General features: G+C 40.4%; 1 protein-coding gene across 1 annotated transcript in view; it reads right to left on the reverse strand.

Annotated features, from left to right (window-relative positions):
* The window catches only part of LRBA (LPS responsive beige-like anchor protein), a 640201-nt gene that overhangs the window by 25570 nt on the left and 587469 nt on the right, over positions 1-27162 (reverse strand). Inside the window, exon 52 of the mRNA XM_040418535.1 lies at positions 26294-26461. Within this exon, the coding sequence (XP_040274469.1) occupies positions 26294-26461 (168 nt within the window). The remainder of the gene's footprint in view (positions 1-26293; positions 26462-27162) is intronic.

Genomic DNA, 27162 nt, shown 5'->3' on the forward strand with positions numbered 1-27162 from the left:
GAATGAGGGCTTAGTCAATTTATAATGTTTACATACCCTCACCTAAAGAATTATTAGGAACACCTGTTCTATTTCTCATTAATGCAATTATCTAGTCAACCAATCACATGGCAGTTGCTTCAATGCATTTAGGGGTGTGGTCCTGGTCAAGACAATCTCCTGAACTCCAAACTGAATGTCAGAATGGGAAAGAAAGGTGATTTAAGCAATTTTGAGCGTGGCATGGTTGTTGGTGCCAGAAGGGCCGGTCTGAGTATTTCACAATCTGCTCAGTTACTGGGATTTTCACGCACAACCATTTCTAGGGTTTACAAAGAATGGTGTGAAAAGGGAAAAACATCCAGTATGCGGCAGTCCTGTGGGCAAAAATGCCTTGTGGATGCTAGAGGTCAGAGGAGAATGGGCCGACTGATTCAAGCTGATAGAAGAGCAACGTTGACTGAAATAACCACTCGTTACAACCGAGGTATGCAGCAAAGCATTTGTGAAGCCACAACACGCACAACCTTGAGGCGGATGGGCTACAACAGCAGAAGACCCCACCGGGTACCACTCATCTCCACTACAAATAGGAAAAAGAGGCTACAATTTGCACGAGCTCACCAAAATTGGACTGTTGAAGACTGGAAAAATGTTGCCTGGTCTGATGAGTCTCGATTTCTGTTGAGACATTCAAATGGTAGAGTCCGAATTTGGCGTAAACAGAATGAGAAAATGTATCCATCCTCTGATGGCTACTTCCAGCAGGATAATGCACCATGTCACAAAGCTCAAATCATTTCAAATTGGTTTCTTGAACACGACAATGAGTTCACTGTACTAAAATGGCCCCCACAGTCACCAGATCTCAACCCAATAGAGCATCTTTGAGATGTGGTGGAACGGGAGCTTCGTGCCCTGGATGTGCATCCCTCAAATCTCCATTAACTGCAAGATGCTATCCTATCAAAACATTTCTAAAGAATGCTATCAGCACCTTGTGGAATCAATGCCACGCAGAATTAAGGCAGTTCTGAAGGCAAAAGGGGGTCCAACACCGTATTAGTATGGTGTTCCTAATAATTCTTTAGGTGAGTGTATATTGTGCAATTGTTTCCAGCAATTGTTTTCAGCAATTATTTGTAACCATGGAAACAAGATTCTATTGTGTATAATGTGATGGAAAAATTAATCAAGCCAGCAAAGGAAGAAATATGGACAATCATAATACTGTACATTAGTAAGTGCCTTGTATAAACTTTCTCTACATAATAAATGCCATTTGCTGAAGTGACAACCCCTTCAAATATTAACAAAAAATCCATCAGTGCATTATTTTCCATGAATTTTTCCTTATTTATGTTGCCATGTACACCCACACACACACGTGAAACGTGAAAAATTTGAATATTGTGCAAAAGTCCATTTATTTCAGTAATGCAAATTAAAAGGAATTGCATTAATGGAGCTTAAAATTAGAATTTTGTGAAAAGCTTCAATATTCTAGGCTCAAGGTGTCACACTCTAGTCAGCTAATTAGTCCATACCGCCTAAGAAAGGGTACTTCAAAATTGTGACTTTAGGGTTTCATTAGCTGTAAGCCATAATCATCCAAAATATAACAAATAAAGGCTTGAAATATCTCGCTTTGCATGTAATGAGTCTCTCTCATATATTAGTTTCACCTTTTAAGTTGCATTACTGAAATAAATGAACTTTGCACAATATTCAAATTTTTCGAGTTTCACCTGTAGATGCCCAACGGCATAGGTAGGTTTAGAGTAGGACCTGCCCGACAGACCACCTTGGCGCAAGTAGGCGGGCACAGATGTGTTTTGACCATATTATATTGGCTGAGAGTCTCAGATTTTATCATATCAGAATGAGGGCTTAGTCCATATATTATATTTGCATCTACAGTGCAATTGTTCGTAACCATGGAAACAAGATTCTATTGTGTATAATGTGATGGAAAAATTAATCAAGCCAGCAAAGGAAGCAATATGGACAATCATAATACCGTACATTAGTAAGTGCCTTGTATTAACTTTCTCTACATAATAAATGTAATTTGCAGAAGTGACCAGCCCTTTATATATTAACTTAAAAATCTATCAGGGGGCACCATAACAAATATGTAACAGCAACAGGTAGCATTTTTCCCCCCATATAAATTGTGTGTGATCTAAAATAAAAGTGTAATTACTTGAGACAATCTCCATTAAGTTTTATATAGAAAGCCCCCCTCTCAGTCTCGGTCTGTTATGTATAGGGTCTAATATAAGGTATAGATGAGAAAACTGAACATGAAGTAACCGTTAACAATGTGGGGGAGGGGGGCTTACTCATACATGGATCGTTTTGGTTGGCCTTGTTGCCAGACTTATGAGAAAAGCTCCATAATTTAGATAATTGAAGCAAAGGACTCAAGGATATCATATGCTTGAAATCTGCGCTATGTTGTTTATGTGTTAAATGTGAACCCTCCCTGCTGCATATTAAAGTGTTTAATAGATTTAATAGGTCCCTCAGCTGCCAGCTAAGAAAGTATGACACACCTTGACATATTCAGATAATAGCACATACACACATATCACTGCCTAACATAAAAAAACATATGATGCATATACTACTACTATAGGACCACTACTATGAGGCATATACTACTACTAGTAATGAATTACTACTAAGAGTATATACTACTACTATTGACCTACTGCTGCTATCAGCAACATACTAATATAGGCTTAATACTACTATGAGTATACCCTTACTATTGGCCTACTAATATGATGCATATACTCCTAGGCTAGTTTCGCACTAGCGCTTAGGGAATAGCCTACTGGCTCTCTCTAGATGCCGGAAGCTTAGACGCCGCTGTCCTGCCCCATTAACTATAATGGGGACCAGAGGAGATCCAGACGAAACCCAGGAAACATGCCGAAAATTGACCGGAAGAAAACTGCTGTGCTATTGGCCTACTACTGCTACGATGTATATACAGTCAGGTCCATAAATATTGGTACATTGACACAATTCAAACATTTTTGGCTCTATACACCATCACAATGGATTTGAAATAAAACAAACAAGATGTGCTTTAACTGCAGACTATCAGCTTTAATTTGAGGGTATTTACATCCAAATCAGGTGAACGGTGTAGGAATTTAAAAAAGTTTGCATATGTGCCTCCCACTTGTTAAGGGACCAAAAGTAATGGGACAGTATAATAATCATAAATCAAACTTTCACTTTTTAATACTTGGTTGCAAATCTTTTGCAGTCAGTTACAGCCTGAAGTCTGGAACGCATAGACATCACCAGACGCTGGGTTTCATCCCTGGTGATGCTCTGCCAGGCCTCTACTGCAACTGTCTTCAGTTCCTGCTTGTTCTTGGGGCAGTTTCCCTTCAGTTTTGTCTTCAGCAAGTGAAATGCATGCTCAATCGGATTCAGGTCAGGTGATTGACTTGGCCATTGCATAACATTCCACTTATTTCCCTTAAAAAACTCTTTGGTTGCTTTTGCAGTATGCTTTGGGTCATTGTCCATCTGCACTGTAAAGCGCCGTCCAATGAGTTCTAAAGCATTTGGCTGAATATGAGCAGATAATATTGCCCGAAACGCTTCAGAATTCATCCTGCTGCTTTTGTCAGCAGTCACATCATCAATAAATACAAGAGAACCAGTTCCATTGGCAGCCATACATGCCCACGCCATGACACTACCACCACCATGCTTCACTGATGAGGTGGTATGCTTAGGATCATGAGCAGTTCCTTTCCTTCTCCATACTCTTCTCTTCCCATCACTCTGGTACAAGTTGATCTTGGTCTCATCTGTCCATAGGATGTTTTTCCATTACTGTGAAGACTTTTTTAGATGTCGTTTGGCAAACTCTAATCTGGCCTTCCTGTTTTTGAGGCTCACCAATGGTTTACATCTTGTGGTGAACCCTCTGTATTCACTCTGGTGAAGTCTTCTATTGATTGTTGACTTTGACACACATACAACTACCTCCTGGAGAGTGTTCTTGATCTTTCCAACTGTTGTGAAGGGTGTTTTCTTCACCAGGGAAATAATTCTTCGGTCATCCACCACAGTTGTTTTCTGTGGTCTTCTGGTGTTGCTGAGCTCACCGGTGCGTTCCTTCTTTTTAAGAATGTTCCAAACAGTTGTTTTGTCTACGCCTAATGTTTTTGCTATCTCTCTGATGGGTTTGTTTTGTTTTTTTCAGCCTAATGATGGCTTGCTTCACTGATAGTGACAGCTCTTTGGATCTCATCTTGAGAGTTGACAGCAACAGATTCCAAATGCAAATAGCACAGTTAAAATGAACTATGGACCGTTTATCTGCTCATTGCAATTGGGATAATGAGGGAATAACACACACCTGGCCATGGAACAGCAGAGAAGCCAATTGTCCCATTACTTTTGGTCCCTTAACAAGTGGGAGGCACCTATGCAAACTGTTGTAATTCCTACACCGTTCAAACGGTTTGGATGTACATACCCTTGAAATAAAGCTGTCAGTCTGCAGTTAAAGCACATCTTGTTCGTTTCATTTCAAATTCATTGTGGTGGTGTATAGAGCCAAAAATTTTAGAATTGTGTTGATGTCCCAATATTTATGGGCCTGACTGTATATACCCTTACTATTGGCTTACTACTACTGCTATGATGTATATATTCTTTCTACTGGCTTACTACTATTGCTATGATGTATATATTCTTACTATTGGCTTACTACTGCTATGATGCATATACTCTTACTATTGGCTTACTGCTATGATGTATATACCATTACTATTGGCTTGGCTTTCTACTACAATGTATATACTCTACCTATTGGCTTACTACTACTACTACAATGCATATACTCTTACTATTGGCTTACTACTACTATGAAGCATATATTCTTATTTTTGGCTTACTACTACGATGTACACTGCTCAAAAAAATAAAGGGAACACTTAAACAACACAATGTAACTCCAAGTCAATCACACTTCTGTGAAATCAAACTGTCCACTTAGGAAGCAACACTGAGTGACAATCAATTTCACATGCTGTTGTGCAAATGGGATAGACAACAGGTGGAAATTATAGGCAATTAGAAAGACACCCCCAATAAAGGAGTGGTTCTGCAGGTGGTGACCTGACCACTTCTCAGTTCCTATGCTTCCTGGCTGATGTTTTGATCACTTTTGAATGCTGCCGGTGCTTTCACTCTAGTGGTAGCATGAGACGGAGTCTACAACCCACACAAGTGGCTCAGGTAGTGCAGCTTATCCAGGATGGCACATCAATGCGAGCTGTGGCAAGAAGGTTTGCTGTGTCTGTCAGTGTAGTGTCCAGAGCATGGAGGCGCTACCAGGAGACAGGCCAGTACATCAGGAGACGTGGAGGAGGCCGTAGGAGGGCAACAACCCAGCAGCAGGACCACTACCTCCGCCTTTGTGCAAGGAGGAACAGGAGGATCACTGCCAGAGCCCTGCAAAATGATCTCCAGCAGGCCACAAATGTGCATGTGTCTGCTCAAACGGTCAGAAACCGACTCCATGAGGGTGATATGAAGGCCCGACGTCCACAGGTGGGGGGTGTGCTTACAGCCCAACACCGTGCAGGATGTTTGGCATTTGCCAGAAAACACCAAGATTGGCAAATTTGCCACTGGCGCCCTGTGCTCTTCACAGATGAAAGCAGGTTCACACTGAGCACATGTGACAGACGTGACAGAGTCTGGAGACGCCGTGGAGAACGTTCTGCTGCCTGCAACATCCTCCAGCATGACCGGTTTGGCATTAGGTCAGTAATGGTGTGGGGTGGCATTTTGTTGTCAGCACATTCAACTATGTAAAGAACAAAGTATTTCAGAAGAATATTTAATTAATTCAGATCTAGGATGTGTTATTTTTGTGTTCCCTTTATTTTTTTGAGCAGTGTATATACCCTTACTATTGGCTTACTACTACTATGATGTATATATTCTTACTATTGGCTTACTACTGCCATGATGCATATACTCTTACTATTGGCTTACTACTATGATGCATATACTCTTACTATTGACTTTCTACTATTACTAAAATGCATATACTCTTACTATTGACTTACTACTACTATGAAGCATATACTACTATTATTGACTTACTACTACGATGGTGTATATACTCTTACTGTTGGCTTATTACTACTATGATGTATATAGTCTTACTATTGGCTTACTACTATTGCTATGATGCATATACTCTTACTATTCATCTACTACTGCTATGATGCATATACTCTTACTATTGGCATATACTACTACTATTGGTCCTTTTTATTATCAATGCAGTGAATAAAACATGATGTCAAATGAAGTGGCCTATAACAAGCAATAAACAATGTTTAAGTATATTAGTTAAGTAATTGGATGTGTAATATTTAGCTCTTGCTTCTGTCAAGCAGCAGACAAAGTGCCGCTAATGAAAAAGCCACTTCTGATTAGCCGCCAATATTAAAATCCAGGATATAATGGTAGTTAAGAAGCATGACATAAAACATATAACACCTCAGCAGCATCCACAAGATTCACAACCACATTCATAGATATAAAAGTCTTTACATGAAAGGGGCCACACGGGATAGTTCAGGGGACGCTTTCCTCAGTGGCTAAGTTCTTTTTTTAAGAGCTGATTGTAAAGCAGAACAGATCTCTTTAAAATATTTGAGGCTGATGCAGCTCCAGAAGATTGTCATGGTTTGCGGTAGCATGTGAGAAACTTTTTATCTTGTTGCTGGTTTAAGGGGCGCCACGGAAAGCATTTCTAAAATGTGCTAGCAAAACAGGCTTAGAAGGACAAAATCCAAACCGGTAGCTTCAAAGCTGTATACCGCCTTTGTCCCTTAAACAGGTTTATGAGCCATGATGCAAATCCCAAAGGGGACTTAAAGGACTGCACTCTGCATCTTTATAGGGATCTTTAAGGAAGTGGAACAGGCCAGATGAGATTAAGAATACCTGAAATCTTGCAGAGAACTGAGGTTTCCTTAATATATTCTATGCATTAGAAAGCAAGCGTCACCATTGTGAAGAGCCCTTCTACTCTTTTACCATTGCTCTTTATAGTTGGGGCATTTTGTCCTCAAATAAATTTGTTGACTTTCATAGTAAAAAACGATTATTTTATTTTTGAGTGACCAAAACCAGAAGGTGGCTCAAGCCAGCCATATACAGTCGTGGCCAAAAGTTAAGAATGACACAAATATTCGTTTTCACAAAGTTTGCTGCTAAACTGCTTTTAGATCTTTGTTTCAGTTGTTTCTGTGATGTAGTGAAATATAATTACACACACTTCATACGTTTCAAAGGCTTTTATCGACAATTACATGACATTTATGCAAAGAGTCAGTATTTGCAGTGTTGGCCCTTCTTTTTCAGGACCTCTGCAATTCGACTGGGCATGCTCTCAATCAACTTCTGGGCCAATTCCTGACTGATAGCAACCCATTCTTTCATAATCACTTCTTGGAGTTTGTCAGAATTAGTGGGTTTTTGTTTGTCCACCCGCCTCTTGAGGATTGATCACAAGTGCTCAATAGGATTAAGATCTGGGGCGTTTCCAGGCCATGGACCCAAAATGTCAACGTTTTGGTCCCCGAGCCACTTAGTTATCACTTTTGCCTTATGGCACGGTGCTCCATCGTGCTGGAAAATGCATTGTTCTTCACCAAACTGTTGTTGGATTGTTGGAAGAAGTTGCTGTTGGAGGGTGTTTTGGTACCATTCTTTATTCATGGCTGTGTTTTTGGGCAAAATTGTGAGTGAGCCTACTCCCTTGGATGAGAAGCAACCCCACACATGAATGGTCTCAGGATGCTTTACTGTTGGCATGACACAGGACTGATGGTAGCGCTCACCTTTTCTTCTCCGGACAAGCCTTTGTCCAGATGCCCCAAACAATCGGAAAGAGGCTTCATCGGAGAATATGACTTTGCCCCAGTCCTCAGCAGTCCATTCACCATACTTTCTGCAGAAGATCAATCTGTCCCTGATTTTTGGAGAGAAGTGGCTTCTTTGCTGCCCTTCTTGACACCAGGCCATCTTCCAAAAGTCTTCGCCTCACTGTGCGTGCAGATGCACTCACACCTGCCTGCTGCCATTCCTGAGCAAGCTCTGCACTGGTGGCACTCCGATCCCGCAGCTGAATCCTCTTTAGGAGACGATCCTGGCGCTTGCTGGACTTTCTTGGACGCCCTGAAGACTTCTTAACAAGAATTGAACCTCTTTCCTTGAAGTTCTTGATGATCCTATAAATTGTTGATTGAGGTGCAATCTTAGTAGCCACAATATCCTTGCCTGTGAAGCCATTTTTATGCAACGCAATGATGGCTGCACGCGTTTCTTTGCAGGTCACTATGGTTAACAATGGAAGAACAATGATTTCAAGCAGCACCCTCCTTTTAACATGTCAAGTCTGCCATTTTAACCCAATCAGCCTGACATAATGATCTCCAGCATTGTGCTCGTCAACATTCTCACCTGAGTTAACAAGACGATTACTGAAATGATCTCAGCAGGTCCTTTAATGACAGCAATGAAATGCAGTGGAAAGTTTTTTTTTTTTTGGAATTAAGTTAATTTTCATGGCAAAGAAGGACTATGCAATTCATCTGATCACTCTTCATAACATTCTGCAGTATATGCAAATTGCTATTATAAAAACTTAAGCAGCAACTTTTCCAATTTCCAATATTTATGTAATTCTCAAAACTTTTGGCCACGACTGTACAGTTGCAAAAAAAGTATGTGAACCCTTTGGAATTATATGGATTTCTGCACAACATGGTCATAAAATGTGATCTGATCTTCATCTAAGTCACAACAATAGACAATCACAGTCTGCTTAAACTAATAACACACACAGAATTAAATGTTACAATGTTTTTATTGAACACACCATGTAAACATTCACAGTGCAGGTGGAAAAAGTGTGTGAACCCCTAGACTAATGACATCTCCAAGAGCTAATTGGAGTGAGATGTCAGCCAACTGGAGTCCAATCAATGAGATGAGATTGGAGGTGTTGGTTACAGCTGCCCTGCCCTATAAAAAAAAACACACACACCAGTTCTGGGTTTGCTTTTCACAAGAAGCATTGCCTGAAGTGAATGATGCCTCGCACAAAAGAGCTCTCAGAAGACCTACGATTAAGAATTGTTGACTTACATAAAGCTGGAAAGGGTTATAAAAGTATCTCCAAAAGCCTTGCTGTTCATCAGTCCACGGTAAGAAAAATTGTCTATAAATGGAGAAAGTTCACCACAGCTGCTACTCTCCCTAGGAGTGGCCGTCCTGTAAAGATGACTGCAAGAGCACAGCGCACACTGCTCAATAAGGTGAAGAAGAATACTAGAGTGTCAGCTAAACACTTACAAAAGTCTCTGGCATATGCTAACATCCCTGTTAGCGAATCTACGATACGTAAAACACTAAACAAGAATGGATTTCATGGGAGGATACTACAAAGGAAGCCACTGCTGTCCAAAAAAAACATTGCTGCACGTTTAAAGTTTGCACAAGAGCACCTGGACGTTCCACAGCAGTACTGGCAAAATATTCTGTGGACAGATGAAACCAAAGTTGAGTTGTTTGGAAGAAACAAACAACACTATGTGAGGAGAAAAAGAGGCACAGCACACCAACATCAAAACCTCATCCCAACTGTGAAGTATGGTGGTGGGGGCATCATTGTTTGGGGCTGCTTTGCTGCGTCAGGGCCTGAACGGATTGCCATCATCGAAGGAAAAATGAATTCCCAAGTTTATCAAGACATTTTGCAGGAGAACTTAAGGCCATTTGTCCACCAGCTGAAGCTCAACAGAAGATGGAAGTTGCAACAGGACAACGACCCAAAGCATAGAAGTAAATCAACAACAGAATGGCTTTAACAGAAGAAAATACGCCTTCTGGAGTGGCCCAGTCAGAGTCCTGACCTCAACCCGATTGAGATGCTGTGGCATGACCTCAAGAAAGCGATTCACACCAGACATCCCAAGAATATTGCTGAACTGAAACAGTTCTGTAAAGAGGAATGGTCAAGAATGACCGTTGTGCACATCTGATCTGCAACTACAGGAAACATTTGGTTGAAGTTATTGCTGCCAAAGGAGGTTCAACCAGTTATTAAATGCAAGGGTTCACATACTTTTTCCATCTGCACTGTGAAGGTTTACATGGTGTGTTCAATAAAAACATGGTAACATTTAATTCTTTGTGTGTTATTAGTTTAAGCAGACTGTGATGGTCTATTGTTGTGACTTAGATGAAGATCAGATCACATTTTATGACCAATTTGTGCAGAAATCCATATCATTCCAAAGTGGTCAACTTTTTCTTGCAACTGTATATAAGTACTGTCTAATTTGGACAGGGCGATGAGATGTAATATATAGTATATGGGGGAGCTCGACTGTCTCCCGATGTTTACCACTGAGGCAAGATTAGGCATGCTGGATTTAACATGCTTTTTCCTGGGAGACACGTGTCTGGTAGCAGGTTTCCTGCACAAGCCTACCTGAACACGCAGAAGAGCTGGCTTTGGTCTATATCATGTGTATATGAAGCATGTGGAAACATTTGTTCTGTAGGGATCATATTGATGTGATCCCGGCATCTATTAAACAGAAGACAGATGCTTTGGTTTGATCAAGGATCATAGTGTCAAGAATGATCATTGAATTACTAGATGACCTACCTGTTATACCACACCAGATCTGAAAATAAATGGGTTGTCAGTTATTTTTTTAAGTGGTCACATGCGGTATATGGGTATGTCACATCTCTGCCACCAAAAACATGATGCCATGGCTGCAGCAGCAGGGAGGATCAGACCGTGGAACTGGAGTGAAGGGGGTTCAAGGTTTGGAGTATGAGGTTTTGTTTTTTGTTTGTTTTTATGTATTATCTTAATAAATAAAAAAAATAACTCAGACAACGGCTTTAGGGCTCATGCACATGAACGTGTAATGCATGGGCGCCAACCGTAGGGCTGCCGCATGCAGATCACGGACCCTTTCAATTGAACGGGGTCCTCGATCCGCGCCACAAAAAAGTAGTGCATGCACTACTTTTTTGCGATGCAGAGACACAGACATAAACCACACAGAAACACTCAGTAGTGCTTCCGTGCCTTAATTCCGCACTAACCTTCCAGATTGCGGACCCATTCAAGTGAATGGATTCGCATCAGTGATGCGGGGTGCACACGGCTGGTGCCCAAGTATTGTGGACCCACTGTTTGCGGGCTGCAACACGGGCACAGCCGGCACATGTTCATGTGCATGAGCCCTTAACGTCACATGTGTCCAAATGTTTTCTTGTTCTTCCTCCTGTCCCATTTCTGTCCCCTAGGATCCATCTTGAATCTCACCAGACTCCCAACACCTTATCAAACCACCCTAGTTCTGATTCAGAAAGAAGAAAATTTACTAAGGATACTCTTGTTAACTTCACACGTCTTTTGACTTTAATTCATATTCCTACAATTAAGAGAATATTTGGAGATAAAAACTAACCTAGTTTTATGGCTTTTATGCTGTTTTTATTGGCCTCATACATGGAATAAAAGCTCTGAAAAATGTACCACTTTCTAAAAGCCTAGAGTGACTCCTGAACGTAGGAACAGTGTATACCTATAGCATTGTTTTCTGGATAAGAACATAATCATCACTGGAGTAGTTCTTGCACATACCGATAAAACTGCATGTATACAGTAATATGCCGGAATGGCTGGGTTATGGTTTATTTAATATCTAATGGTTTGCAGTCCCGGGGAAAACTACTATTGAACACATGGAAGTAACAAGAATTTATAGTTTAATATACATAAGTCTGAAGTAACTGAGCACATGCTGAGCTTACATTTCCTAATATAAAACCTGTCTCTCTTAGGAGTAGCCATGGCTGCAGGGGGATTGCTTGTTTACGTGTCACTTGTCAAATAGATGTGCTACCTATACATTGCATATAGCATCAATTCACTTACAAAGCCATCTGCACTTACAAGTGACATGCAAACAAACACAGGCCCCCCAGATCAGCTAACAGCTACTTTAATTGAGTTTATGTTAGGAAAAGTGGGCACGCCATGCGCTTAGCTGTCTGAATTATGACCAAAGTAGCAGGCATAAGCAGCTATTGTACTATGGGGCCCCAGCAGATAAGAAGGTTCATGCCTGCTGAGAGTGGAGGCGTCTTCAATGCTTACTGTGGAGAATGAAAAGGAAGAGAAAAGAGGGTGCAATGCAAAGTCCCAAATTTTTCCTATCTGGAACTCACTTACTGGCAGTAGTGGTCATAGCTGAATGGGGCCTCATTCTAAGTTTTGCTATATGGTCGCACAGTTAGGTGATAGACTGCTGATTTGAACCTTAGCTAAGCTAGTCCCCTTCTCTGTCTCTGCACCAGAAACAATGAAACCAGACAACCCTTCATACCAATCACTGACACAGAAAAAGCAGAAGTGGACTGCAGGACGTCGCTGCAGATTTCATACTTAAATTATTATAGTGGGTTTTATTCAATTTTCAAAACATCTAAACCACTTTTAATTTAACCAGAAAACCCCTTTAAGTAGGGTCTATCCAGGTGTGGGATCCTAGTTTTATACTATGTGAAGCCACCAGTAATAGTAAGATAATAGGCCGACAATATGACTCGTTTGTTCCAATAACAAACAAAGATGGAGAGATTAATTAATAAAACCGATATGTACTAATGGCAGTTTCCCTTATTCTGTTCTGCCCCTTAGTAGCGTTGTTTGAGAAGAAGCATTAAGTAGAAGGGAGGAATTACAACTGGTCAGTCAAGTTTCACAAAAAGTCCTAGTAAGGAATGCTTTGCCATTTTCATAACATAAATCTGAAGTGGCATTTTTATGGACTGAGAGCATATCTTTGCAGTAATGACATCAAACCATGATCTATATCCCTGTAATGGGAATAATTACAGCAAAGATTCTGTTTCCTGAAAGAAAAAAGTATGCACAGAACAGCCAGCCATCGCTGGAGTCGCCGGTTTTAGAAAGAAGACATTGTGCAAGAGCAGTTTTTATATATATATATATATATATATATATATATATATATATATATATATATATATATATATATATAAAAATAATCAACCTTTATGTTAAGGTCACAATTTAACTTGCAAAATCTGAAAAACATAACTTGTCCTTTCTTGCTGTCAAACTTTAATCTACCATTTACAACCATTAACAACTCTGGTCATTTGGTCAAGCAGATATTAAAAAAGACATAAAATTCCATGATGGCATTTAATACCATATGGCTTCTTACTTTCAGTAAGAACATTTTAAATTGTAGTTTTCTGTCCCTTTTATCTCCATTATGCCTCATTCACACAACCATATTTTTGCTTCACATCAGATCTGAACTTTTGGCTGATCAGATGCGGACCCATCTGTTCGCATCTGTATGTCCGTCCCGCAAAAAAAAAGAGATAGTACATGTCCTTTTCTTGTCTGTTTTGCGGATAAGAATAGCCAGTTACAATGGCCTACTTCAAGGAAAAAATTATAAAGTTATGCGTGTCAGAATATGACGAGACAAAAACTTTTTTTCCTTTTTATGAAAGTAATAAAATAAAATAAAAAAAATGGAGTGGGGACTGTTGTAAGATTAAAATTACGCCAGAGAATTTTGGTAAATTTGTACATTTCAGTTTGTGAAGCATGGACAGCCCATGACACAACAAATTTAATAGGAAGGGGGCACATCTGCAGGTCTTATTTCAATGGACTTTTGACTAAGACGGGAGTATGAAAAGGGCACAAGTTAAAGTATCTGTAGGGCAGTACCCCGTGGCATCTCCCTACTCAACTTCTTTGACAGGTCTCTCACCATTTTGCATATAGCAAAAGATTCTTAAAACAACGTATGCAGTATTTCAGTAAACTATAGCAAAATATAGCTCTTGTAATGCTCACTATTTCATGATGCCCGTTGTTAAGGCAGTATAAATCTACTAACAAGGCACCTTTTAAAGGACAACTTCCATCTATTTTTAACAAATTTCTATTTTATGCATTTTTTCTAAACAAAAGAAATGGATAGATGGTTTTCTGGATATCACTTTTTTAAATCACAGCAAGTATTCTACATTTTGTTTAGGTCCTTTAATGTCCTTTGTTTGTGGACATTTTTGCATGTCAAACAGTCTTTCTTAACTCTCCTATTCAGACCATCACTGCAGCCAGAGAGGGAAGGGGGAGGGGGGGGGGGGATGAGTGACTCAATCAGAGCATCACACTAATATTGTGATGCTCTACTTTGGGTATCTTTATTTAGGCCTATCAAGAGAACAATAGAGCTTCTCTATTGTTCCCCTAAATCTACACCTACTATTTTCATGACAATTACCCTTCAGGTAACATCTTCCCATCACGTCAGCAGTAAATAGACAATGTACCTATATAGCAGAACGTCCGTTGTGCTACAGAAAGATAATAGTTTTTACTTAATTTTCAATGGCACAGCATGGCTGAAATGAAAAAGTAACATCGCCATGAATTCTAATAAAAAAACTAAACAAAAAAAAAATTGTTTCTATGAATATGGAGTTAAAACATACCCCTTTCTGATGTCTCCCTTTAATACTTTAACTAAGCTCACCACATTGACAGGTCTGTATGACATAACACCTTTCAAAATAAATGAAGTTACACGCTATGCTTACGCTTATTGTTAGGACTCGTCTTGCTAGACTAACTGCAAATTCAAATACTAATTGTAGACATATCGCACTTCCTATAGAAGTAGGATTTTTTTTTGCCCAAATATACTTGGACTGCATCAAAGTCTACTAACACAAATGGTTGGTTTAAATTACACAATTGTAGTTCCCAGGCATAAATCACTCTTTCCTCTGTTTATAGACATAGCCCCCGGCTCGTATGGTATATTCATTTTTCTAAGCAACTAAGCAAGGTAAATAATTGTGTCGTGCTCAAGTATGGCGGATTTCTCCCGCATATGGCATGCATTAGCTCAGTTTACAAAAAACGGCGGGTTATGAAATGTATATTAATTTAAAAAGCAAACATGGATGACTATAGATTTAAAAAAAACGCAAGTTTGTTCTACATGCAGAAGGTGAGGCGCAATACAATGTTTGAGGCTAATACTAATAAAACAAAGTCTAGCTCTCTGTCTCTCCAACCAAGAGATTTAAACACAAGCCCTCTTCCTATTAATCTGTCAGCGCTGAGGAGAAATATACAGAGCTACAAAACGCTGGTTAATTAGGCCAGAATATCACAACTGATAAATTACAGTGCTGGCTATTTGACCACCTGTTCGAGAGCTCATTACTATAAATTACTACACACTTGTAACATAACTCAAAAATACATTAACAAAAACAAAATTATACATAGAGGTTTTTTGTTTTTTTACCCAGAAGAAAATCCATGTGGATGCTAAGAACTGACGGCTCAATGTGTACATGTAGAAACATTGCTCATTGTAAGGCTTAGGCGTATAATGCAAGTTCCCACTCTCCAAGTCCATACAGATATATTGTTGTTAGATCCCTGTATTGTTTAATAAAGTGTTACACTAGCTCATCAATCACTAGCCATAAGGAAGCCAGTTGGTTAACAGTACATTGGAGGTATGTGTCTGGAGTATTCCTTGATATATACTCCTATGACATCTAGCATGGCATGGCATACGTCAGCCATTGACTCCCATTGTTTTATATAGTACACATTTTATACTGTGTGCCTCTGATTAGGAAACACATTCTGGCCAAGCGTAGGCCAAAAGGACACGTGCCTATAGGCATGTTTGATGGGAACTTGCCCAAGGAGCCATTATATTTCTATATGATCTACATTCTAGATCTCATTGAAAAGGTATCATAGAAGCCCCTCCTTTATACCTTTCTTTTTTTTTATTTTTATAAATTAAGCAAGCTTAATAGATCACAGAGCAGGGTTAAACAATCCATCCATCGTTTGGGAAACTTTCCCTTCTCCTACATCCTGTTTCCTAGAATGCTGATGTGAGGCCTTCAGTATCCACCCTCTGGTAAAAGGAAGCAAACACCTCAGAAGCTACATCAATTGCCCCAAGTCTCTCTGGCCTAGAGGCAAAACCGTGGGTCAAGACTTAGTTTTGGTTCTCAAAAATTTCATAGAAAAATATCTAGAAAACAATGCTTAAAAATGCTTTTGTACATGATCAATTCTTCTAATTACACTTTTATGATGTAGCATTTGTAAATCTAACCATACCGGATTCTTCTGTGCCAAGGTAGAGTAATATAATTTTATACATGGTGATCACCGCTTCCATTTTCCATCATGTATAATAAATGTAGTATGAGAGATTAGCTTAAAAAATCTACCAAAAACATGATTATTACGTGTGGTCCAGCAAGTCCACTGGACGGTGTACTACAAGGTGAGAGCATCACTTATCGCTAATCTGCCTGCATAAAGAGCTCGTACACCAGTTTCCGCATTGGTGCTCATGCTCAGAGCTGATGGATTATGGCTGCTGAGCAGATTTGGTTGGACTGATTGTAAATTTCATTGCTGGAATATGTATGGTTTATTACATTGGAAGTGACCCTGAGACTATCATTCTGCAGGGGTGGAAATTATGATTTTACAAAATTATAATGCTTCTTTACTGAGGATGCACGTTCCTACCTACAATGGTAAGAATAATAAAAGAGAACAAAATACATTCTATTTCAGAAAATCGTCAAAAATTGCCAATAATATGTGAAACAAGTGAGGCACAGAACAAGGGAGCGAGCAGCTGGCTATGCAATGCACGTATTGACCATTAGGTGGCACTATTGCTTTGATGATTTGACACAAGGTGCCTAATTCACCTACAGATAACCGTATTAGTCCATGTGTACCCACACTTCCTGTACACATCACATATGTTGTGCTGCATTTTGAACATGAATACAAAATGTGCATTCATGATAAATGCAGCAAATGAATATAATAGAATAAAATACAACAAAAATAGGTAAGTAGTGCGTATGCTTAGTGATAGTAAGCCTGTCTGTGCATCTTTCATGTAACTCATCGAATAGGGGTGTGCACAACATTATAAATGTATTTTTAATAAAAACAAAAAGAAAAAAGAAAAATTCAACAAAATTGAGACATACATCTGTTCACGTGACATACAATTCCGAAGCATGCGTTCACCAAATTTGTAAATGCTGTAAAACGTGGTATTTAATAATTCTGATTCCTGAATGATAAGACTTCTGAGCCGGCAGGGTGATGCTGTCTGTTGTGGCTAGCACGGCTGGGCTTCTTGCCGGTACTGTACAGCTGCCATGCTGGGGGTGGAGAGGAAAGTCCTCTGCTGGTCTGATTACATCCTATAATTCAGTGACGAGAAGCCGCTGCCTTATTTATTTTCTTTACACAAGTAGCTGTGGATTGCAGAATTTAGATGGATTGATCCCTCCAAATGAAAACAAATTTTACCTAAATAATCCATCAAGCATCATTGTGAAGGTCTGAATTCATCACGGTAATTATTCCCAGCCTTCCTGAACAGTGCACAGCCACAAGAGGTGAAAGTTTCAGCTTTGTCAACTGCACAATTAGCCTGACGTTGCCACAAATAACCTTAAATGCTCGGCCTTCTGATCTGTGGCTGTCACAACATACATTATAGTCACAGTGTGTGTACACTGCAATGTAAGCAGTGACCAAGTCTCCAAACACAGGAGCTGTCAAGGCAGAAAAACAACTGCGCCACGACTACGTCAACCATATACCGATTAAGCTTAATCTAGCAAAAAAATAATAATAAAAAAAAACTATAATAATAATAAAACCGTAGGCCAGCCTGATTATAAAAAAAAAGAAGAAATCACACAAAAATATATTAACAGATAAAAGACACAAATGGGAAATTGATACTAACCCACGTTGTGATTTCCCATTGTCCCAGACATAATGAGACTCGTCGACGGCGCGGTATTGGACAATTACTGCGTTTTACAATATTTTTCTTATGGGATCAAACTGCACCGGTATAATAATATTCTTTTCATAATGAAGATTTTAAATCATTTTTAATTACCTTTCAAAAGCCGCATACACGTTCTGCACTTGACGAGATGCAAAAATAGTCCCTTTTAACAAATGTTGCACTATGCAAGAGACGAAATTTATGCAGGCAGGGTCGGGAACCTGCATTAATGTACTTATTGAAGACACACAAAGGAACTTTTTACTGGGTTTCTGCCTAGGTGAAATAGCTGCTCATATGTATTTATTTAATGTGGGGCATGAAAGATATGACTGGTAAAGCTTTAGTAGCTGATGGGAAAAAAATATATATTCTCAAGCACCTTGTTAGGGGGTTTTGTGTTAAAGCTAGAGGTGTGATCTTCATTACTACAGTCCAAAACGTCAATTCGGGGGCTAATGCCGACTGTTAGTGATGATTAGTGTGGTATACAAGTCGCACAATTGATATTAATTGTGTGCCTCATTCTTCTGACACAGATAAGCCAACCTGAAACCATTCCACAACTGGCTTCTTCTATTATATATCCGATGGCAGCGCAAACTGTATTATGTTGTGCCCTTGTTTTGTGCTTTTTTTAAACTAAATAATCTTTTAATATTATAATACTGTATCACAAGGTGCAGCTGCTTTTAAATACAATATTAAGTTTATTATTTTGTGTAGTGTGTGCACAGAATTGACCCATTCACATCAGCCCTTGTCCATACAGAATCAAATTCATCGATAAAGAAGCAAATTATAAATTTGCCCATAGGGTGTGAAACTATAATATATATTGCAAATTACAATCAACATAACGGGTATTAAAAATAAAAACGTACAAAATATTGTTCCAGACTTTCTAGTCTAGGTTTACAGAAGCCATGAACTTATAAATGTGATGAAGTAGGACCTGAAAAATGTGGAGCACCCTATCATCCATACATGCAAGCCTAAAACCTTGGGAGGACGGTGATGTACTAAGCCTGGCACAGCCTAGAATGCTTTGTTCTTGTGTTATAGTGAATTATTCATCATGCACCACAAATCTCTTAAAAAACCAGAGCAATGTAGGAGGACTCATTTAACAGCAATTCATTAAAGATACGTGTGCATTTTTCTGTGGAGCATTATATATATATACACACCTACATATACACACACATATATAACCCTCCCACTGCCAAGGATATATGTACTATGCTTAAGAGCTACAGCTTCGATATCAAGGCCGAGAGTTTTAGGGCTGTATTACACCGGATTATCTGACCAATATCTGTCCAATCACAACCAGACCAATAGTTGGTGTGTATAACAAAAGATAACTGGCCATCTGATCAATCCCTGGTCAGAAGTCTGTCAGATTAACTGTTGATGTAATACAGGCCTTAGCTTTTCAAAAACACGTATGACACATTCGTTTGACAAAAACTTTATCACCTTTCTTACTAATCATGGAGGATAGGTGCTCTCTGATCTCACATTCAGGCCTCATGCACACGACCGTTGTTTGGGTCCGCATCACTTCAATGGGGCCGCAAAAGATGCGGACAGCACTCCGTGTGCTGTCCGCATCCGTTGCTCCGTTCCGCGGCCCCGCTAAAAAAACATACCAAGTCCTATTCGTGTTTTCATGTTTTTGTCCGCTTTGCAGACAAGAATAGGCATTATATTGACGGCCGCCCGTTCTGTTCCGCAAATTGCAGAAGGCACATGCGCGGCTTCCGTTTTTTGCGGATCCGTGGTTTGCGGACCGCAAAAAACGGCACGGCCGTGTGCATGAGGCCTTAGGGTTGGTGTCATCTTTTTCTATTACAGGGTTGAATACATGAGCATTTGTACATGTGATCACCTTCTGCGCCTTCTCAGAACCTCTGTCAACTCTGTGACTCAAATGTTTACTGGTACTTGGAACATGGAGATATTTGGTCCGTTTAGTTCTTCTGAATATGTGAAGTTGTACTCCTGAGCACATAAGTTACATGTATGACTGTGAACATCGAGTCCTTTTATTGTTTTTGGAGGTTATGTGCACCTAAGGTGCTGCCATAGCCACAAATGTGATATATTTTTATTTTTTTACAAAACTTTATACTTTGATGCAAAATTTCATAAAGACACCTAAAAGTGCAAAGTGCCGGGTGTTATTTTCATAATGGGCCAAGTGTCTACTTTTGGAAAATACAGATGTAGCAGGGTTAACATGAGTAAGAATCACTATGGCAAGATCCGAAATGCGTATACAGTGTCTAACTGGATTTTATGTAGCACATTTCAATAAAGGCTATCACAGTTTTGGATGCTGGACTTCCCTTCTTTTTTGGTAGCAGAGTTAACAGTCAGACATGGCGAGTTATTACAACTAATTAACGCGGTATTCTGCTACATCTGTATATAGGTATGGGCGTATGATATTTTATAATTCAGAAAACATTGCCCTTGCATCAAAAGGGTTAATGCACAGAGGGAAGCATGGCAAATAGCTCTACAAGTGCAGCCACCTAAGCCTGAAGACAACCCACAAGGCCTGCATTTTTCTCCAGAGATCTGATTTCTGTCATGATGGCAATAAGTGACAGTCCCATAATACAAATGACTCTTACAGCTCCTTCTGTGTGCTGTTCTGAGGCCTAGTACTACATTCATCTATATTATATCTACAGCAGTATTAACCTTAAAGGGAATCTGTGACCAGCTTTAGGCTACTTTCACACCTGCGTTAGGTGCGGATCCGTCTGGTATCTCCACAGACGGATCCGCACCTATAATGCAAACGCTTGTATCCGTTCAGAACGAATCCGTTTGCATTACCATGAACAAAAAATGCATGATAATGCAAACGGATCCATCCTGACTTACATTGAAAGTCAATGGGAGGCGGATCCGTTTTCAATTGCACCATATTGTGTCAGTAAAAACGGATCCGTCCCCATTGACTTACACTGTAAGTCAGGACGGATCCGTTTGGCTCAGTTTCATCAGACGGACATCAAAACGCTGCAAGCAGCGTTTTGGTGTCCGCCTCCAGAGCGAAATGGAGGCTGAACGGAGCCAAACTGATTCATTCTGAATGGATCCTTATCCATTCAGAATGCATTGGGGCTGAACTGATCTGTTTTGGGCCGCTTGTGAGAGCCTTGAAACGGATCTCACAGGCGGACCCAGAAACGGCAGTGTGAAAGTAGCCTTACACTGCCTTACCCGAGGCCATCATAAACCAGCAACAGCGAACCTGATTCAAACGCAAGATTTTTGTGCAGCACTTTTTATGGTGAGAAGTTCCAGCAGGACCCTAGCTCTGGAGTTCTAGTTTTGATGAGCTCCAACTCTCCCTCCCACGGATGACTTACGGGTTTCTTCCTATACTGTGTATAAGAAGAATGCTGATAATCCATGAGCAGGATCAACCATGGCTCATGAATACAATGACTCCATAGCTCAGGTTCCGCTGGGGCTGCTCAACTGGGGTTTTAAAAATATACAACTGGACAAAAAAGTGATCTTGAGAGGTGAGGTAAATTGAATATGAGGAGTTCAGCACTTGGGTTCTACTGGAGCTGCTCGCCAGTAAAAGTCAAACTCCTTATTGTGATACAAAGCCAGAACATTTCTGCTGCCAATCCAACATCAATGGTTACATGAAGGGTCTCCACCATCAACCCTTGAGAGAAACAGGAAGCAACAGGTTGGGTTTTCAAAATCAGGCATGTATGATTACAGACTGGGAAACAAGGTGTTGACCTCATGTTGATGGGCATCTTAGAGGGGTTGTATGGTTATATGATACTGATTACCTATGTTCAGAACAGGTCATCAGATTGGTGGGGATCTGAGCCCTGGCACCCCCACCCCCACTGCTCAGCAGGTTTAAATTCCCATCACAGACAATGGGGGCACATCGCTAGGATATGCCCCCATTGTCTGATAGGTGCGGGTCCCACCTCTGGGACCCACACTTACAATGAGAACGGGGCGGGTAAATGAACAGAGGGCGCACTGCGCATGCGCAGCCATCCTCCATACATTTCTATGGGGCCGCCGAAAATAGCCAAGCGCTAGCTCAGCTGTTTCCATCTGCCCCATAGAAATGAATGGGAGCAGGGGCCGCGAAGCGCTCCCATTCACTTCTATGGGAGCAGCGCTTGGTGAAGGACAGACGAAATCCGGGGTCCTCCAGCCACAGCTCTCCCCGCTCCGTTCTCGTTGTATCAGACAATGCCCCCATTGTCTGTGATGGAATACCCCTTTAACAGGGCCATGGCGCTCGTGCACACACTGCTTCCTCTTCAATGTTTACCTGTGTGCAGTCTACCTTGCAGTGGTTGTGCAAGGTAATTGCAGCTTTTAGGACAGGAATTTGTATTTACACTGCCCTACAATGTACAAGGCGTGCAGGTAAACATTGAAGAGGAGGAGTGCTGAAGCCCCTTTAAACAGCTGATCGGCGAGGGTGTCGGGAGTCAGACCCCCATTGATCTGATATTGATGACCTATCACGAGGATAAGTCATCAATGCCATAAAACTGGACAACACCTTCAAAGGCTCTCTTACACAGGCAGATAATTGGAAGGAGTACCTATGTAAAGGTGCCAATGATCACCTGGTCACCGAGCAAACACTCAATCATCAGCCGAAAGCATTGTGATGCAGGCACCAAAATGATCATTTCTGAGCAGCAGATCATCCTGCGTAAACAGCAATCAGCCTCCCAAAACAATGAAACTGTACTGGGAGAAGCAAGCGCAGCAGTGACCACTCGTCCCCATACAGCTGCGATGACTGCTGCATGTAAATGCAGCCCTCTCACCTCCACTCATGACCAGGGCATTATTGTGACTGAATGGTTCTAAATAATTGTCTGCTCTGTCGGCTCTTAAAGGAGTCTTCCAGGATTTTTATATTGATTGCCTATCATCTCTATCTACTCGGTGTGTATGTGTGGAGGGAGTCTGACTGCAGGCACCCCCGATCAGCTTTTCAAAGAGACCTTGGCGCTCTGGTGAGTGCTTCCGCTTCCTCACAGCATACCATGCACAGTACCGTACACTGTATAGCGGTTGTGCTTGAACGGGACTAAGCTGCGCCTAGGCCACGTAACTGATGTACGGTGACATCACTGGCCTAGGAGGAGCGCTGCAGTCTCTTCAAACAGCTGATCAGCAGGGTTTCCGGAAGTCGGACACCAACTTATCAACCCCTTTAAAAGTGCTTTTAGAGATATCAGTGAAACACTTTCTAGAGAAAAAAATATTATAATCATCTTGTTAACCTACTGTACTTACTTTGCATGGAATATAATAGTCTACTAAGCTATTTTGTGGAATACTAAAGCATACCGACCAGACGGAGGCCAATAGGATACACTTTGGCCTTGGTCTGGCTAATAAAACCGTATAGACACATTAAGCTTGCAGACTGGGGACTTTCACTGCACACGCTTTGCAAACATCACACATGAAGCCAGCTTTATCTCTATATGACAACTACAACTGTCCAGACCACTTTGAAGCATCATTTGCTAGCAAACACAATCATATTAAAAGTTTATAAGACGGTATAACAAGTAGACACGTCCCTAATATTAAACCTCTGTTGTACCCATCATGACAAGCTCCTGCATGCCCCCTACATGTTAAAAATAAACTCCAGACTTTTATGCTCATATTGTCCTGTTGTAAATGATTTGAAGGAGGCTTGATCCAAGACGCTGATCATAGCTGTGCCAATAGATTTAGAACTAAAGCCACACATTTCTCCATCACTGAAGAAAAAACCTGCTCCAAGAGAAGTCAACTGTATATAGTATATACCAGGCATCCTCAACCTGCGGCCCTCCAGCTGTTGTAAAACTACAACTCCCACAATGCCCTGCTGTAGGCTGTTCGGGCATGCTGGGAGTTGTAGTTTTGCAAAAGATGGAGGGCAGCAGTTTGAGGATGCCTGGTATAGACTGTGAAGATTTGTTTAGATGATTTAAACTTTATTACATTTGTTTAGGGTCTACATCTGTTTATTGGGCTGTAATTGCGATACCAAATTTATACAGATTTAGTGTGTCCAGGCTCTATGTCCTGTCCTGCTGGCCGTCACTGGAAACAGTCAACAAGCTTACTATTAGGGTACATTCACACGACGGTTCTAATCCTTTCCGTTTTGCGGTCCGCAAATAACGGAACCGTGTGTCCGCATTTTGCGGACAAAAGACTTCAGTTTGTGTTCCGGATGTTTTCCGTTTTTTGCGGACCGTAAAAAAAAAGAGAGAAAAAAAGTTAAGGCCTTCAAATATACGAGAACTGATCCGCAAAAAACGGATGTCATCCCCAATTTGCGGATCCTCTGACTTGAATGGGGCTGCGGACTGATCTGGGCGGACAATAGTAGTACAAGCTTCATATTTTTGCAGACTAGAAATGCGGAAACACGGATTGAACGTTGTCCGCACATTTTATTTACCCATAGAAATGAATGGCTCCACATCTATTCCGCAAAATGCGGAACAGATGCGGATCGGATGCAGATAAAATTATACGGTTGTGTGAATGCACCCTAAGACACCCCCCTCTGACTGCACGGCAAAATAATATGGTTTAAAAACAGAAAATTAATGTACAGTATCTAATCAAATGGAAACAGTCGGCACTCCTCTTCCAGAGTCGTGGTGCTCGCGTCCAGGGTAAGAGAACCCACTTGCAATATGGAACAAAAGATCGGCACTTCACTATTAGTGAAGTGCCGGTCTTTTGTTCCGATGTACAGTATCTGATGTAAATTACACTCCAAAATACATATCATGAAAGCAAGCTCCGCGCAGGTTCTCAGCCAACAAGCGACGTTGGGACTTCAATCCTGGCATCTACAGAACTGTGAATACAGCTCTGGACTGTATTACAGGCTGTACCACAAAACAACAACACAATGGGCCTGATGTTTATCATGAGCCGTCTGCCCATTTTTGTAAAGAAAACAAAACAAAAAAAAGCGCTGCACATCACGTTTTTGTGACTCTTGGAGGGCAAAAGTGGCAAAAAACTGCGACTTTCCCAAACATGCCACTTTTTATTGTTAAAATGGGCTTCGAAATGGTGGGATGGCGCAGAAAGCTGAGCTGAAGTTATCCAGGGATATGTGGCTGACACACGGCCGCCGTTCCCAGGCTGATCACGGTCACGTGAATCAACCCTTAGACTGGTATATGAAATATGTCTTAGTATATCAAATAATTTTTAAACCATATATTAATTACAATATTTTCAGGTCTGTGCTGAAACTAGAAATACATTTTCTGCTGTTAAGATTTCATCTGAGCGACTTCAGATTGTGTGTCCCATCTTTATTGTTTGGCAGTCAGCAAGACTCATAGGAACAGTTATTGCGGTCAGCCAAAGGCTACACATTTATAGAAACTGTGGTCACAAGCCAATGGCATTCTTAGCCAGGAATAATGTCAAAAAGGGAAACCATGGTCATCTTTATTGGCCTGGTAGAGGCCACAGATGAGTTGAATTGGGGCACATACAGCTTAAATCGGCAAAAAAATAAAATAAATAAAAGTACTGCAAAAACTAAATAAATAATTGAGGTGTATGGCCTGAGATCCCTTATTTGCTTAAAGAGGTTTACCAGGATTTTAATATTGATGACCTATCCTCAAGATAGGTCATGAATATCAGATCAATCTATATCAATAGCAGTGCCGGGTGTCGGACCGACGACGATCAGCTGATTGAAGAGAAGGCTGTGCTCCGTGCAAGAGCAGCCTTCCCTTCATTCTTTAGATGATTGCATCGACATCACTGCAGCAGTTAGCAAATGTAATTACAAGAAGCTATCCCATTCACTTCTATGGGACGGTTCTGTAGTATACACTTGAATAGGAAGGAGCTGTCCCATTGAAGTGAATGGGACAGCTTGTAATTACACCTGCGATGTCGACGGTGAGCAGGTAAACAATGAAGGGAAGGCTGCGCTCTCGCACAGAGCACGGCCTTCTCTTCAACCAGACGGGTGTCAGACCCCGGACGATCTGATATTGATGACCTGTCCTGAGGATAGGTCATCAATATTAAAATCCCAGAAAACCTCTAATATATTAATAAAAAGTCAGTTGGTTGGTGTATTTTTTTTTTTTGTTCAGTTACATCCCCTTTATATTTACATACTGTTTAATTGAAGATCACATATTGAGGTCATTATATGTGAAAAAATACAACCTTACTTTCTCTCGAAACTGTATGCAACTTACTATTTGGATTGTCTCCAATGCCATTGCTTTTGCCATTCCAATACCACAACAACATTGTTGCATCTCTTGATCCTGAGAGGATGTAACAGTCTCCTCCGATGTAAGATTCAGATCGGGCCAAGCATGTGACCACATCCCAGTGACCAAAAACCACCTGAGTTAATTTGCCTGCAACAATAAAAGTTTGGTTACCTGACATAAAGAGCAAACAATATGGACATTCGCAAATTGAATGCAACAATAAAACTATTTCCAACATTTGGCTTAACATTGAGCAAATTCTAATTGTATCTCTTCAAAAAACTAAAATATACACTATAATTCAGTTGAAATAATCAGCAGTAAATTATGATAGACACTTTTTTCTGGCGAAGAACTTGATCTTGTTCTGGAGTAGAGCCGCTGAAATATGAAAAAATTACAATAAAGTTTATTTTCTTAATGTGAACTGAAGCATTGGTTTTTAATCAGACACAAGGGGAAGAACAACAGCAAAGTGGTTGCCTACCCCAAAAATGCGTAAGTAGATACTTGGGTTAGATTCACACCACATTGGCAGGACTGTTTCAAATGTTGATTATCTTTTAAACAAATAACTTTATCCAGAAGTAAACTTGACAAATTTATGTCAAAAGCAGATCTTTTACATTATTTAAATGTGTTGGCATGATATATATATATATATATATATATACACACATACACACACACACACACATATCTACATTTCTGCATAAATGTAATTGAAAACATCAGATAACAAAATCACACAAATGAGTTAAAAGTATTAGGCCTGGTCATTTATTTATTGAGGGAAATTATCCAATATCACATCTACGAGTGGCAAAAGTATGTGAACCTTTAGGATT

The sequence above is a fragment of the Bufo bufo genome, chromosome 2, assembly GCF_905171765.1.
Source record: "Bufo bufo chromosome 2, aBufBuf1.1, whole genome shotgun sequence".
In the NCBI taxonomy this organism is placed as follows: Eukaryota; Metazoa; Chordata; class Amphibia; order Anura; family Bufonidae; genus Bufo; species Bufo bufo.